Genomic DNA, 15,319 nt, shown 5'->3' with positions numbered 1-15,319 from the left:
ATAATATTCATTTGCAGATTTTTTTTAAAAAAAACTGGGCGAAGTGGGGAGGATAATGACTGTTGTTGGGAAACTGAGGCAGGAAAATGCAGGGAGACTTGCTATACAGAAGCCCTGCTGCTGCTATATTGTATTGGTGGCAGCAGTGAGAAACGCACTCAAGCCTGTCCCTGTGTCACTTGTTGGTTGCCTTTCTGAAAAATGCAAAATAGGCACAGATGTAGTCCCACTTCTGTTGGTGTAAGTGTTTGCAAACATTTGACCTTTCTAAAAGTCTTCTTCAGATAGAATGACAAGTCCTGTGTAACTCGAACACTCATTGGCTTCAACAGAACTGGGTTCAATCACAGATATTCCTTTATCTAATGTGTCCAGATTTGCAAGTTTATCATTTCAGCTTCATCCCTGCATGCTTTAGGGTTATAGCCACATGTCATCTGAGGTCTTAGAATTTCACTGAAGCAGCACTGGTGTGTATGTGTATGCATATAACCTTTCCCCTTTGGAACAGATTTCTGATCAAACTCCCTGAGCTGCTTTCTTTTGCCCACAAATGTTTTTCTTTTAAGAAGACCCAAAAGGGAAGGATTAATCACACCCCAAGTATGGGCTGAGGTCAATTCTGAGTCTCCTGCCACTGCAGTAAAGGATTTTTAAAAAAAGACTTAAGAAGGCAGCATCCTGCATCACATCTAATTCAGTCCCACAATTGTTCCTATTTCTTACCCATATGCCCTTCCTCTTCCTAGAATAGTAGTCAAGGAGAAAAGCAAATTTCTGTCCTGAATTGTAGGACTTCCCTAAAGAGGTACAAACTTTTGTGCTTAACAGTAGCTGGTCACTGAGAACCAAGCTACAAGTGACGAATTACACTTGCCTGGCAAGTGAACAGACTCATGTGTATTCCTCCCTGTTCACTTGCCATTGCTCTCCACTTGCAATTTGGACACTAGCAACAGCTCACATATACTTGTAGTGAGCTTCTATCCAACCATTCCTACATGGAGAGCAAATGGAGTTTCTCATACTCCTCTGTTGTTGATGTTTTTAGCCCCTTTTGATCCCCAGAAAAATCATTCCTGGGATTGTGAGACCTGCATGGAGGAATAGCTGCTTGGGTTAGGGAGTAGCAGCGAGAACGGACAAGGGAATGCAATGACTGCCTCCCCTCCCCACAAGGAGCAATTTCACCCTTCTTGCTCCCGCCTTGCTGTCACTCTGCAAGGCTGTTCCTCCACCTGGGTCCTCCTGTGACCCTGGAAATGATTTCTCTGATAGACAGAAGGGGCATCAAGAACAGCAAGGAAAACAGTAAAACTGTATTCTTTGTGTGGGTGTTTGGATACCTGAAGCTGGTCAGGAATAGGATACCCAAGTTATTCTATGGGATATACATTGCGGGAATTGCCTATGAAACTGAGGTTGCCATCTCTCCTGAGGGGTGGGGAAATATGTTTCTACTCTGGGCCAAGCTACAAGTGACGAATGACACTTGAACAGCAAGTGGATTGAGTGGAGGGCAAGTTAACAGGGAGAAATACACTTGCCGTTCAAGTGTCATTCGTCACTTGTAGCTTGGCCCTCAGCCTCTTGAATATGTTGATTAGTTTAATTATGCACACATTTTTATTTTAGTTTTCAAGTCCACACACTGATGTACTGTACATGATTTCTTCTTTCAGCTACCTCCGGTGGAAAGAGTTTTGAAGAACTTGCAGGGACTTCCAAAGGCTAACTTCTCAGAAATGATTCACCAGGTAAGTAATCAACAACCTTGAAGGCAGAGAAGGAATCTCTGCTCCCTCTTTAGTAAAATTCTCATCTGGTCCACTTTGGGGATGTAAAATTGGTTCCTGTACTTCTAGGCCAGCCACAGCTTCAACTCTTTCCCAGAACGAATTGCAGCGAAGATGGCTGATATTGTGCAAGGTGAGTTAAACACTTCCAGAGTCGCTCTTGAGTTGTAGATCTGAAGTCTTGCATATGGTGGAAGTTCACATGGGCATAGCTTATCTGAATTGGACCTTAGTCCTCATATCTATTTTTTGCATCGATGCCTAGCCCAGAATATGTGAAGAGGTTTTTAAGATAAGTGGGTGCTTTTGAGTATTTCTTATCCTGTTAAGTAAGAGGGAGGGAAATAAGGGCTTCCAAATCTGTACGTGCACCTTCTCAATACGATTAAGCAGAACTGTGCATTTTTTATGAATTGTACTAGAGTGCAGAACTGAGTACTGGGTCCAGAGTAGATATGGGCACGAACAGCATTACAAACGAAACCCACATACAGCCTGTTCGTCTGTCCGCGAACAAGCCGTTCATGAGGCCCCATTCTAAACAAACAAGTGGTTGTTGCAAGCCTCATTCACTGCCCTTTGTCAAGCCAGACAGTCTGGCACCTGCAATCAATTCCCTTGGCAACCAGAGGCAGGGACTGAACTCTGTCTGAACTCCTTCTGGCTTTCCTGCTGGCTTTAACCCTTCAAAGTACTTACAGCAGAGAGTCCCGTTTTTGCCACTGTGAAGAGAAAATGACAGCCAAGGGGGAGACCCGTGGATCATGCCTTTCCCAGGGTGCAACCTCTCTGAAACTTGGGGGGTCTTCAGAGGACAGTGAGGACTATGTCCCTTGCAAATTTGGTGGGTATTGGACATTGGGAAGGTCAGTTGGTAACCCCTCAAACTAGCTGCCAGCAGACACTGCTGTTTTTGCCAGGACAGGGCCCTTTAAACTATCAGCTGGCAGGTGCCTGCCAGCAGATAGTTTAAAGGGATCTTTAAAGGGCCAGGTAAGTGGGTTTGAGGTGAGGGGGGCTAAGTGGGGAGGGGTTGGGGTTGGGGTGGTTCTGGCCCCCACGAACAATAAACAACAAACATGTTCGGGAACAGTTCATGTTCATTGTTCATTGTTCGTGGATGGCAATGAATGATGAACAGGGTTTGTTTTTTTCCCGTTCGTGCCCATATCTAGTCCAGAGAGCTCTCTGCTCTGCTGTTGAACTAATGGCTTTCAAACTTCAAATCTTCAAGGTGTTGGCTTTGTCTAGCAAGGAATCCCTGCATGTCTGCCAGGTGCAGAGGACTCCAGGGCATATTCTAGAGCATACACTTGTGTTTCACTGTCATGCTGTGTGGACTGAGAGTGTGCTCTAGAACATACCTCAAGATGTCTTTGAGGCAGCAAGGTACAATGAAGATTAAGAACGAGGGGCCACGTATCATTTCATGAACTCTTGTTTGTTGGGCTGATGTTCTCACAGAGGAATCCCCCCCCCCCTTAAGTGTCTGAAGATCTCCCCTAAACACTGTTTGGAAACCACTGGTGTAAAGTAGATTATCCAGAAAACAGCAGAAATTATATGATGACAGAAAAAAAATATCTTGTCCAAAGAGAGGACTGTAATGATTCATACTAGTTGCTTGCTACACTGACAGATAACAAAAGCATGGCAGTTATTGACAAGAACATTTAATGTTTGTCAAGTGCTTACTGGAACATAAAAAGCTGCTTTATACTGAGTCAGACCTTTAGTCCATCCAGATCTAACAGTCTGCTCTAACCGGCACTGGCTTTCTTAGGTGGTTCTTAGGTGAAAATAGTCTTTCCCAATGATTCCCAGCACAATGCTTCTGATTCTTGTCAGTGTATTTCCCCGTGTCCACTTCCTTCTCCCCCAAAGCATCTTACTGGACAAAGCAAAGTACCAGTCTTGTATTTCCTGTATCTCATTGGAAGAAGCTTCAAAAGAACCCCGCAGGCATCACTTCTCTGTCTGCAGGGAGCACCCATCTGGAAACTGGTGCTTTCATCGTAGGAGGATGCTTGGCTTGGAATCTCCCAACATTTTTGCATGACCGCACCCCCCATGACAGCCATTCTATGGTTGTCTGTGCTCCCTCCTCCTAGCAACCATTTATAGTGGTGCCCACTATTTGTTCTTGATATCTGAAAGTGCCTGCAGACTCAGCAAGGTTGGGGACTTCTGGCCTTTCCTAATATCTGCTGTTCAAGATTTTTTTAATGAAGCGTCTGGACCTGTGGCTTTCTACATGATGTCTTGTGCGTCTTCCTCCCCTGAGCTAGGCACTGCACTTTGAACTAGACGTGGTCTATGCTAACAGGCTTACAGTCTAAAGAAGGCATACCATTTGAGGAAGATATGGGTGGGAGGATGAGGAAAATTAGAAATAAATGAGTAAAAGGGAAAAATGCTGTAATGCCCATCTTCTGTGTGTGATATTTACTTTACAGACTTAAAGAAAGACATGGAAAAAGCTACAGAGAAGGTCCAAGACATTGCAGATAGCTTCCCAATCGCAGGTCATACTCGTCCCATATATAATGCTCTGGTAAAGGCTGAGAATATAAGCCGCCCTTATTTCAAGGAGGTGAAGCATTATGAAAGATACAGGTAAAATGGATCACCTCTGAGATTTTGCACTTGTAAACCTGGCCTCAGGTCTTTTCATGTTGCCTCTGAAATAATCACTGCCTGAATGTAAAATTCACTATGCAAGCCACTATAGTTTCTGTAAACTGGCTGATTCAGTAAAATCTTGATCGACAGTACCAGTCCTAACAGAACATGGAGTTTTTGTTAATAGAAGTGGAAAGTTATATGGAGGTTAGACAGGCTGCACGCATAAAGCAAATGTTTAAAAGGTGTTGAATTTTGACCTTCTCATCTGAACACTGACAATTCCAGATGGATTCAGTATATGTCAAAGCACTGATATAGTTTCCAGTTTTTGGACATAACCCCAGGGAATGCTGATGATCACCTGAAAGTAACTGTTGACATTCGTTGACATGTCTCTGAGTTTTTAAACTTTCACAAATTTTATCTGGGATAATCAACATTCACATGTGACATTCACCAAATGTCAGGCATTCTCTGAATCATAATATTCTCTAAACTCATCTATTTTATAAATGACAGATCAAAAAAAGAGAGGGGAGGATTCTGTACCATTGTACTCCCACACAGTATCATCTTTCCATTCAAAGTGATGAGACAACAGCTAAAAAAGCAAACTCAACCCTGGCTTATGCCTATTTTTCTGAAATAGCCTCAAGCCAATCCTTTCTCAGTGTTATTTAGGAGGTGCAATTATTTCGTACTTTTACAGTGCAATCCTATTACTCCAGTTTAAACCCATTAATTTCAGGGGGCTTAGACTGGAGTAACTGTTCAGGATTGCACTGTTTTTCTGCTATTCCTCCAAGGAGTTCAAGGCTGAACACATCATTCTCCCATTTTATCCTCACAACAAAAGTTGGTTGTCAACAACCCTGTGTGGTAAGTTTAGATGAGAGAGACTGAATGGTCCAAGGTCACCCAGTAAGCCTTCACTCAACCCACTGTACCATTAGAAACATAATAACAACAGTTAGCATTTGTAGAATCATTTAGATCAGTTCATTTGATCATATGTTCCGAAGATCCTAATTATACTGGTTTATTAGATTAGATCATGCATTTTACTAGAATTACTAGATTAGATCATGCTAGATTAGATCATGCATTACTAGATTACTAGATTAGATTAGTTTACTAGATTAGATCATGCATTAGCTTGTTGTAGCATTTACAACAATCCTGTAAGGTAGATCAATATTATTATCATCATATTGCAGGAGGGCAAGTGTAGCTGAAGCCGAAAATAGCTTGCCAAAAGACTCCTAATAAGTTACTCACTGAGCTGAATTTTGAATTGGAGAGCCAGTGTAGTATAGTGGTTAGAGTGTTTGACCTGGATTTGGGAGACCCAGGTTCAAATCCCTGCTCTGCCATGGAAGCTCAGTGGGTGACATTGGGCCAGTCACACATTCTAAGCCTAACCTACCTCACAGGGTTGTTGTGTAGATAAAATGGAGGAGAGGAGAATGGGGAGAAAGGCAAGATATAAATGAAGAAAGTAAATAAAATAATTAATATATCTTGATTTGTGGCTCAGTTTCTTAGCCACAAAGCTATATTAGCTCAACTCAAACCCTACTCTTACCAGTAATTAGCATAGTTTGGCATATTTCTATGTTACATATACTTTTTAAGGATTATAAAGTACGTTTTACTGGAGGGTGATGGGAATGGTGTTTGCTTAAAGCCACACAGTTTGGTGTTTATGGCTAAATTGAGACTTGAATCCAGACCTTTGGGCAACATGGATTTTCATGGGTTTCAGAAACTGAAACATGAACCCTGGCTTGTTTCTTAAGTCCAAACTACACAAGATGCTAGGGGTTTTGTGAATGAGCCTCGAGCAATGTTTTCTTTTATAAAGCAGGTGTACATGGCCATAATTTGGACCAGGGTGGAGGGCAGGGGGTAAACCTTCCTCTGTTATATCATTTCCCCAACCTGAAATGGTCGTGCAAAGCTGCTATTTGTCCTGGTGGGCTAAATATCGAGGTTTCAGGGCAAAAAGGCAGCTCTATGAGGACATTTTCATATCCCCTCCACATCATCAGCTTAAAAAAAATACTTGAAAACTCATTCAGACAAATACCAGTGTTTCATGTAGTATAACCTTTTAAATACCCAAAAGCTTGCTTATGTTTCTCCATTCTTTTTGATGATGATGAGTTTCAAGTAGGTTGTCATGTGGGTCTGTAGTAGAAGAGCAAGATCCGGGTCCAGTAGCACCTTAAAGACTAAAAAGATTTCTAGGGTATGAGCTTTTGAGAGTCAGCGCTCAGAAATTTTACTCTTGAAAGCTCATACCTTGGAAATCTAGTAGGTCTTTAAAGTGCTACTGGGCCTGAATCATGCTCAGCAACAGCAGTGTGCTTATATACCACTCTTCTAAACAGATTAGTGCCCACTCAGAGTGGCCCAACCACTTAACTGCTATGCTACAGCAACTTTTGTGTCTTTCTCAGGTGGATTGCGGGTGTTGTGGCATGCACTGTTGTCCTACTGATTGTTATCTGCAACATTCTTGGGCTTTCCTTTGGGACCTATGGGCTGACTGTACGAGAGGATCCCAGTGACTATGAAAGCAGAGGAGAAGCTGGAGCCAAGATGCTCATTACGTAAGGCTTCCTAATATGTGTCTGAGTCCAGAAGCTATTAGTGTAGCTCAGTGGCTGCCGAAGTCTGTTCTAGAAAAACCCTGGGAATTCTAATCATGGATCCTGAATAAGAAGATCATTCATAGAGGGACAGGAAACATAGTCAGCCAGTCTAGGAACTTGGTGTCACCATCAAGAACTACTAGCCAAGACCCTCAGGGATGTAGCTTGGGAGTACTCTGAACATTCTAGCATGGCTTGAAGATAGTAGGCATTATTTACAGGAGGGTCTATCAGCCCATAAATAACATTGGACTGTTTCCAAAGTTAAGATTGTAATAAGTAACGGGCCTGGTTCACACATACTGATCATCACTTGACTAGCAAGTGAATGTGAACTCAATAAGGTTGCCAACCTCCAGCTGGGGTCTGGAGACCTAGAATTACAACTGATCTCTAGACAACAGGGATCAGTTCCCTTGGAAAAAATGGCTGCTTTGGAGAGTAGATTCACTCTATGGCTCCCTTGCCTCCCCAAACTCCACCCTTCCCAGGTTCCACCTTCAAAATCTCCAGGAATTTCCCAACATGGAGTAGACAACCCTAGAACTCAGCTGTGCTTGAGGCAGCATGGAAAGTCTATCTGTAGTGAAATAGCTGTGCCCATCTGCCCATGCAATTCATCACTTAATGTGACAGTCATCAAGTGACAAATAAGTATATCTAAACTGGCCCTTCTTGGAGAGATCAACCAGCAAATTTTGCTGCCAGTCTCATTTGCTGATCTCCATTCTGTCAGGCTCCTTGTCTCCTTTCCCGACCAAAGGAGACTTCAGGCACATCGACACTATCAATCAGACCTGGGTTTTAAAACAGTTTCATTGTCATAGCTGCCCCAAGGAGCCAGTTTTGTAACAGTGCCAAGAGCTCTCCGTTGGAGGCGGCAAGCCCTTTGACTGAACTACCTGCCAGACAGGCTGAAGGGCTTCTTGCTTCCGTGAAACATCTACTTAAGCAAATTGAATGGCTCTCATTATTCATGGGCCCCACCCTGAATGTTATTGCTAAAACTGAAATGGGAAAATGTCACTTGCACTCTATTCATGGACTCCTTTTCTAGTCATTGGTTAAAGCTGATCAGTATAAAGGCTCCATATTTTTTTCACCCTGATCTAGCAACCATTCCCTGTGTTCCAGTAAAGTCAGAGGCAAACAAATTAGACATCTTGTCTTGTAATCTCATGGGCAGAGAGAGGCAAGGGTCTGAATCTAAGCAGAAAGGCCAGGCAACAACTTAAAGACCCTCCAATCCATAAGTTTCAGTAGAAAACTACAAAGATAGGGATGATGTATTGGGAATATCTGTTGGCTGCTCATCCTCTCCTTGTTCTTCCTTTCAGTGGGGTCTGCTTCAGCTTCCTCTTCTCCTGGCTGTTGATTCTCTTGGTCTTGGTCACGTTCCTAGTTGGGGGAAATGTCCAAACGCTGGTATGCGAGCACTGGGCTAGCCAAGAAATCTACAAGGTGAGTTTGTGTGGGTGAAAAATCAGAAAGACTGGGCAGAAGTCTCAGGGGAGAATGTTCAGCCTGCACATTTCACAGGGCTGGGAATGCCCAGGTTGGTTCCTCAGTAGCATTTAGCAGAATTTCCATAATGTATTCACTTTTTTCTGGCAGTCCTGATGACATCTTAGGCAATGTTTTACATTCTAATATTTTTTGTTTTGTATTACCTTCATTTCTTCAGACCTAATTTGTTGCTTTAAAAAAAATGCTACTGTGGTGCCAGGCTGTTCTGTGAGGACACTCAAAGCACTGCTGAGGCTCCCCCGGTCGACTGTCCCTTTAAAATCTTTATCCTTCCCACTAATAATTCCCGTACACTGTAGAAGCTGGCCGCCTCATGAATCAACTTGCTTCCCTCGAGGCTGGCTGGCTGGCTTAATTTCTGCTTTACATTTTATAGTCAACCAAAGTCACTGCTTTTAAAATTATTTTAAATTGTTGTTTAATTGTTGTTCATAAACATGTTATCATAATCAAAAACTTAATGAAAAGTGACTTTGGCTTGCTTCAAAGTAGAAACATCAGTCGTTATGCACTGGTCTGAGATACATCCTTAGACTGTGTGGGGCACAGCAAAGATCTCTTTTTGTCTAACTGTACTGTTCAAATTGAATGCATCTTGTGCTTCATCTAAAATTCACCTCCAACTTTACTCCTATAAGGACTGAAATATTTTTTCTTTTTTTCCACACTCTGCCTTCCAAGGGTCCTGTGTGTTCCTGTGACATCTAGAGAAAACATCCAAATAACTGCTGAGTTTTGTATTTTCAAAGGGACAGTAGCCATTATTCTTTCTTTCCGATATCCATGAGATCTCTTTTGCATCTTAATTAAGTCTGCATAATACCTCCTCCATTCTTTTTTAAATATTATTGCAAACTGCAGACTTGTTAGATCTTATAATCGTTTCCTGTCTCTCCCTCCCTCTGTAGCCTTCTATGCCTCCTTCAAAGCTGCCCTTGGGCTTCAGGGGAACCCTAGATACAGCAGTGGGCACAATATGGGGTCCAAAGTGGAAGGAGAGATTTGGTGAAATATGCCTAGTATTATCGATCTAGAAAAGTTCCCTTATGCCTATTGAAATATTTAGTAGGTTTCAACCTCTGAGTTTTTCTCTCTGGCCAGCAATACCCTCCCCCTGCCCCCTATTGTATTTGCTTACTTGAAGAAGTTTCTGGAAAATTCAAAACTCTTTGGTGAGTGACTTTTTTAGTGGGTCCTAATAAATGTATATTCCTCAAATGAAGGTAAGAAGACTGAGCTGCCATTCATGGAAGCTTGTCCACAATGATCAATTTCTCAGTGAAGAGGCTCTGGGTTCCCAGGAATACAGTTCAAAAACCCACCACCAGTCCTTCCCCTTTCTTTGCTGTGATACAAAGGAAAATATGCAGGGAGCTTTTTAGTCATGTGTTCAGTGAGAACTGAACCTGTATCTGCCTTTCAGTATTCTTACTGCTGTGTGCACACAGGCACTGGAATGATTGATAAGAGTGTTTCAGTATCTAATACACTTTATGAAAAAAAGAATTAAAATCTAATTAAAGGGATATAATTAAACACCCTAAATTATTTGCATTTGATCTAAACACCCTAAATTATTTGCATTTAGATTTTTGCTGTTTTATCTACACATGATCAGCTCCGCTTCCCTGTTCAGGACCATTGAATTAGATGGAAATCTAACAGCAATTCTTTCCCGAAAATTACATGGGGCATGATCCACTGGGAGGTTCTTCTGGGCATGTACTGAGTTCTTGTGCAGTTCCCATTCATTGCACTGAGGCATTTACAGAAGAACAAAGTGGTGGATCGGGCTCAGTAGGGTCACTCTGCTGCTTTTAATGGCCTGAGGTGCACATCTCATTTTTCTTTTGTCACTAGTATACCACTAGTCTCATCTCCTCCCCCAGAGTTCTGGCTAAAAGCCAGTCTGACTTGCCAGTTTAGTTATCTGTTTACCCACATTTGAGAAAGTACAGCACAAAGTGTGTATGTGTGCACACATGTATGCATGTGTGTGTGTTTGGCTTCCTTTCCCCATGAATGGAGCAGAATGCTGCTTTCTCTCAGCTGTGACAAAGCTATATAGGCTTCAGTGAAGTCCTGCTGGCTTATGTCTTACCACTCTGCTCAGCACAGCTGAACACCTCTGTGCAGAGATTCCTCGTCCAACTTTTGCAGCTCTTCTGTTGGAAGAAGAGCCGCTTAAGCTGAAAGAAGTGTGCAAAGTTTGCACTGCTAAGATACAGAGAGCACAGGTCAAAATGGTGCCCCAGCAAAAACATGTTCTCAAACCTGTGCTTGCGGAAGTAACATGAATATGGGGGAGGGGAGGGCACAGAAGGGGGTGTTTATAGGGAAGGACCAACTGGTGGGAAGAGAGCCACATCCTGCATTTGACCATTCTCTCTTGAAAATGCTCCCCAGGTTTGCATTAGTGAGGGGTGGGGACAGTTTTCCCGTTTCTGCTGTCATGTGTGTACAAAATACCTCCACATGGGCCAAACAAAATGTGAAACTCTCTGCCCCCACTCTTTTTGCATAGGGGGAAGGGAGAAATCTTGGGATAAAGGCAAGAGCTGTTGCCCCCCCACACACACACCGGCAGCTTTCCAAGCCTATTTGGACTCTCCTTTTTTAATGTAAGCCACTCCCCAGAGCTGCTGTGTGTCTGTGTGAGCAGGGCCGGCGCACCCATTGAGGCCAGGTAGGCAGTTGCTGTGAGTGCTGGGGCGCTGGAGGGGGCGCTGGAGGAGGTGCTGGGGGCAGGGGCACGCGCCATAGAGCTGGGGACAGCAGCGCCGGTGGCTGAGCAGGAGGAAAGGGAAGCTGCAGCTGCTGCAGCTTCCCACCCCTCCCACCCCGCACTGCTGCCAGCATGTGCCCCCGGCTGGACGCAGCAGCTGTGGGCCAGGCACGGCAGGTGTCTGGGGTGGTGCAAGGCAACCAAGCGGGAGAGCTGGGAGGCCAGCCGCCTGCCACAGCAATGGGGCCGGCTCACAGCAGTGTGGTGCGCGCGCACCTGGCCGTGAGTGCCGGAAACCCTGGCGCCTCCCCTGTGTGTGAGCCCAAGTTGGCTCCGTGGAGAACTCGGGAAGTAAGTAATGTTTAGAGTGAAAGGCAACATGAGGTCAGGGCTCTGTCTTGGCTTCAGAATGTGTAGAATGACTCAGCTCAGGATTCCCTCCCATCCTGCTAAGCCAAGGCCATGCCCAGCAGAGATTCTCCTCTCCTAGCTTTGCTTTTCTCTGTGCGTCATCCAGTGTAAGGTGCCTGCCACACACTGTGCAGAATGATCTAATTAGGTGATCTCCTGGCCCTTTTCATTCATTCACTCTCTAGGTACAATTGGCACACAAAGACCATGCCAATGAATTAATTAAATCTCATCAAATAACAATTAACACTTGATCTCAATTTAGAACCAAAATGCCTGTGACTTTATTCTCCCTTTCAGCCAACTGCTCTTCAAGCTTGAAAGGCAGGGAGGGATGCAAGTTAGGGTTTTGTTTCATAAATCATGAAGAGGAAGAGGAATATTGGGATTTACTTTCAGCTTGGTGAAAATTGACCCCAGTTGTTACTTCAATCAGAAAGTTCTTTGTATATGGAAAGTGCTGCTGAAATGATTAAAAAGTCACAAAGAACCTGTGGCAAATTTATTGTGACGTAAGCTCTTGTGGACAAGATCCTGCTTTGTCTGACGTATGGTTAGCGCTGATTAACTGCACTGTTTAATCACACCAATTAATCACTGAAAGCTTTTGGCCTTCTTAAAACAGTTGAAGGAAAAAGCATGAGAAAACCAGTGAGAAAATGTCCTTGATGCAAAGTTTTGCAGAAGAATGAGTAATTGTTTATTTGTTTGGGGAACATTTGGTAGGTTAGTAATAAGAAAGATGCAGGTTAGATTCTATTGTGAAAGACACTGGCACACATCTGCTTCCTGCACAGAAAGCAAGAGGTGCCATTCAAATTATATCCTTTGTCAGATCATGGCTGGGCTGTAGGCAGGGCAGCTGCACCAGGAACCAGGCCTGAGTCATGTGTTTTCCAACCTCATGTTCTTGCATTAATGAGCAGGAGTAGGCAGGTGGTTCTTTTCTAAGGTTGCTAACCTCCAGGTTGTGTCTGACATTCTCCCAGAATTACAACTAGGGTTGCCAGCCAATGGGGGCAGGGACATGGATGGTGATGCATTGGGCAATGCATGATGTCACTTCCAGGGACAACTGTACGTGACATCACATCATTCTAGGAATCACCAGAAAATCTATGGTCAATCCATAGAGATTCTGTTGATTCTTAGAGTGATACGATGTCACTTACAGGTTTTCCCAGAAGTGACATCACTTCATGTGCAAAGCCAGCAATTAAAAAATGTTCCTGCCACCCAAAGGAGCAGTGGCAGGAAGAGCAGGTTGCTGGTGGGAGGTTTCTCACCATTGCAGGAGACCTGACAACCCTGATCTCTGGACTACAGAGATCAGTTCCCTGGAGAAAAAGGCAGCTTGAGGGGGTGAACTCTGTGGCATCACATCCCTGCTGAGCTCCCTCCCTGCCCCAAATGCTATCCTCCCCAGGCAAAACCTCAAATCTCCAGGAATTTCCTAATCCAGAGTTGACAACTCTATGGGACGGTGATGAGCATGAGGACACATCACAGAGAATACGCCTGGATCCTCCACTGTTGCTGCAGATGTCTCTGCATTCACAGCGGCAATGAGAGCATAATGAGGAATCTTCCCCATGTGAAAAGCAGCCTAGAATGCTTCCTACTCTATCCCCTTTCCCATCAGCTCCAGCCTGCTGCTGCGCACTTGTTGCGGACTAGACAGCTTCTGGATGATGACTGCCTGGGGTCATCCCTGCATGGGGAGTGTCAGCCAGACTTAAAATGTGTCTTGTTCCTCTTTCTGATCCCCAGTTCATTGACACGCCTGGCAATCTGCCTCCTTCCATGAACATCACCCAGCGCCTGGGCCTAAAGAAGAGCCTCAACATCACAACTGCTTATCAGTGAGTATTCTGCCATGAGGCTGTTCAACAGGCACCTTCTTGGTAAGAGTTTGGCCTTTTTTATGTGGCCAAAAACGGCAAAAATCACCTGTGCAAAAAAGGCCTTAGGGTAACTACTTCCTATCAGATTGACTTCTTGAGAGTAAGGCCGAAGAGCTGAACTGAAGATTCTGTGGCATAATGCTGCCATTTGGACTCTTCAACAGGCCAGATTGCTTTCCACCTTTGCATTTTCCGTTCTATCTATGGTAAATTGGTAATGAGGAGTGGCCTAGGCCGTTTCCACACGTCTCCCCCTCATGGAAAATCGCGCAAAACTTACAGAATGACGACGTCTTCATGGCACAATTTCCCATCATGACTCCGTTTCCTGGTGTGATGACATCATAAGCTGAGCCACAAAACGGAGTCATGACAGGGAATCATGCCATGAAGATGCCATCATTCTGTAAATTCTGCGTGGTTTTCTGCAAGGGAAAGACGTGTGGAAACGGCCCTGTTGTGTAAACAGAGTTGCCAGGCCCCTAGCAGATCCTGAGACTGGAGGCAGGTGGAGAGCGGAGGCAGAGCTCAGGAGTGGTGCCTGTAGGAGCAAGTGGAGTGATCTCAAATGCCTTATTTGAGATCACTGTGCACTTTGCTCAGTCATGCAAAAAGAGAAAGAAAAATCTGTATCCAAAGAAGATGAAGAAAAGGAAGGGCCTAAACATTAGAACAAAGGTGCAGCCTTGGGGTGCTGGGACCTGTAGAAAAGAGCCTCCCTCCACCACCTACCTCTGTTTCCTTCCCTTGAGTTTAACTCGATTTCAGCTGCAGATGCTGGGGAGGGGCTACGGCTTAGTGGGAGAGCATGTATGCAGAAGGTCCTGGGTTCAGTTCCCAGCATCTCCAGTTAAAAGGACCAGGTAGTAGGTGATGCTACTGAGTCCTTCTCACAGCCCATCGTCATTATTTTTACTAGGAATCTTTGCTGTTAGAGTCCAATATTATCTTATTTTGTAATCCAATTAGTCACTGACTGTTGTTGTTATAATTTGTAATCCATTTACTAATTGACTGAAAAGTGTTTATCATGTTTACAATCTGCCTTGAGTCTCAGTAAGAAAGGCAGACTATAAATGAAAATGATAATAATAAATAATACTAATGTGCAGCCCACTTTTGACAGGCTGAAAGAAGAAGCTGAAGGGTGGCTGCTGGCTTGTGATGCTGTGAATATTAGCATTTGGGGGGAGGGCGGTATTGACTTTGCTGTAATCATTTTATGAACTCTGCAAGTTGGGATAAAAATATTTTTCAACAGAGTCTGTCTTGAAATTTTCGGTTTAGTTTTTCATACAGCTTTCATATAGATTATTGCAAATATAAGGTTTTTATTATAGTACTTCGAACATTAAACTTACTTTGTTATTCTCATTGTTTACATGATGCTTGTTTGGTGCTAGTAACATAATACACCCTGATTTAAAGTGATGCAACCAGCAGCCAGGAACCCTAATGTAAAGGGGTGACTTTACAGAGCAAAACAAGAATTTTCTGGCCCTGAAAAATGATGGAAGGCAGCTGAGACCTTTCTCCTTTTGTATTTCAGGCAATGTAAGAATGGTGCGGGCCTCTGGGAAGTTCTACAGCTCGAGGACAGCTACAGCCTTAGTGACCATCTCAGTGTCACAAAGGTATGGAGGCCACCCCCAAGTGGAAGTGGAAAGATAGAAT

The 15,319-nt window shown here is 43.9% G+C and overlaps 1 protein-coding gene across 1 annotated transcript in view; it reads left to right on the top strand.

The window, feature by feature from the left end:
- Positions 1-15,319, top strand: part of PROM2 (prominin 2) — a 57,647-nt gene that overhangs the window by 26,994 nt on the left and 15,334 nt on the right. Inside the window, exons 8-14 of the mRNA XM_054998495.1 lie at positions 1,683-1,757; positions 1,866-1,929; positions 4,253-4,412; positions 6,884-7,036; positions 8,416-8,539; positions 13,512-13,603; positions 15,195-15,279. Of these exons, the coding sequence (XP_054854470.1) occupies positions 1,683-1,757; positions 1,866-1,929; positions 4,253-4,412; positions 6,884-7,036; positions 8,416-8,539; positions 13,512-13,603; positions 15,195-15,279 (753 nt within the window). The remainder of the gene's footprint in view (positions 1-1,682; positions 1,758-1,865; positions 1,930-4,252; positions 4,413-6,883; positions 7,037-8,415; positions 8,540-13,511; positions 13,604-15,194; positions 15,280-15,319) is intronic.

Source organism: Eublepharis macularius, chromosome 14 (genome assembly GCF_028583425.1).
Source record: "Eublepharis macularius isolate TG4126 chromosome 14, MPM_Emac_v1.0, whole genome shotgun sequence".
In the NCBI taxonomy this organism is placed as follows: domain Eukaryota; kingdom Metazoa; phylum Chordata; class Lepidosauria; order Squamata; family Eublepharidae; genus Eublepharis; species Eublepharis macularius.
This window is presented reverse-complemented; position numbering and strand designations above follow the sequence as displayed.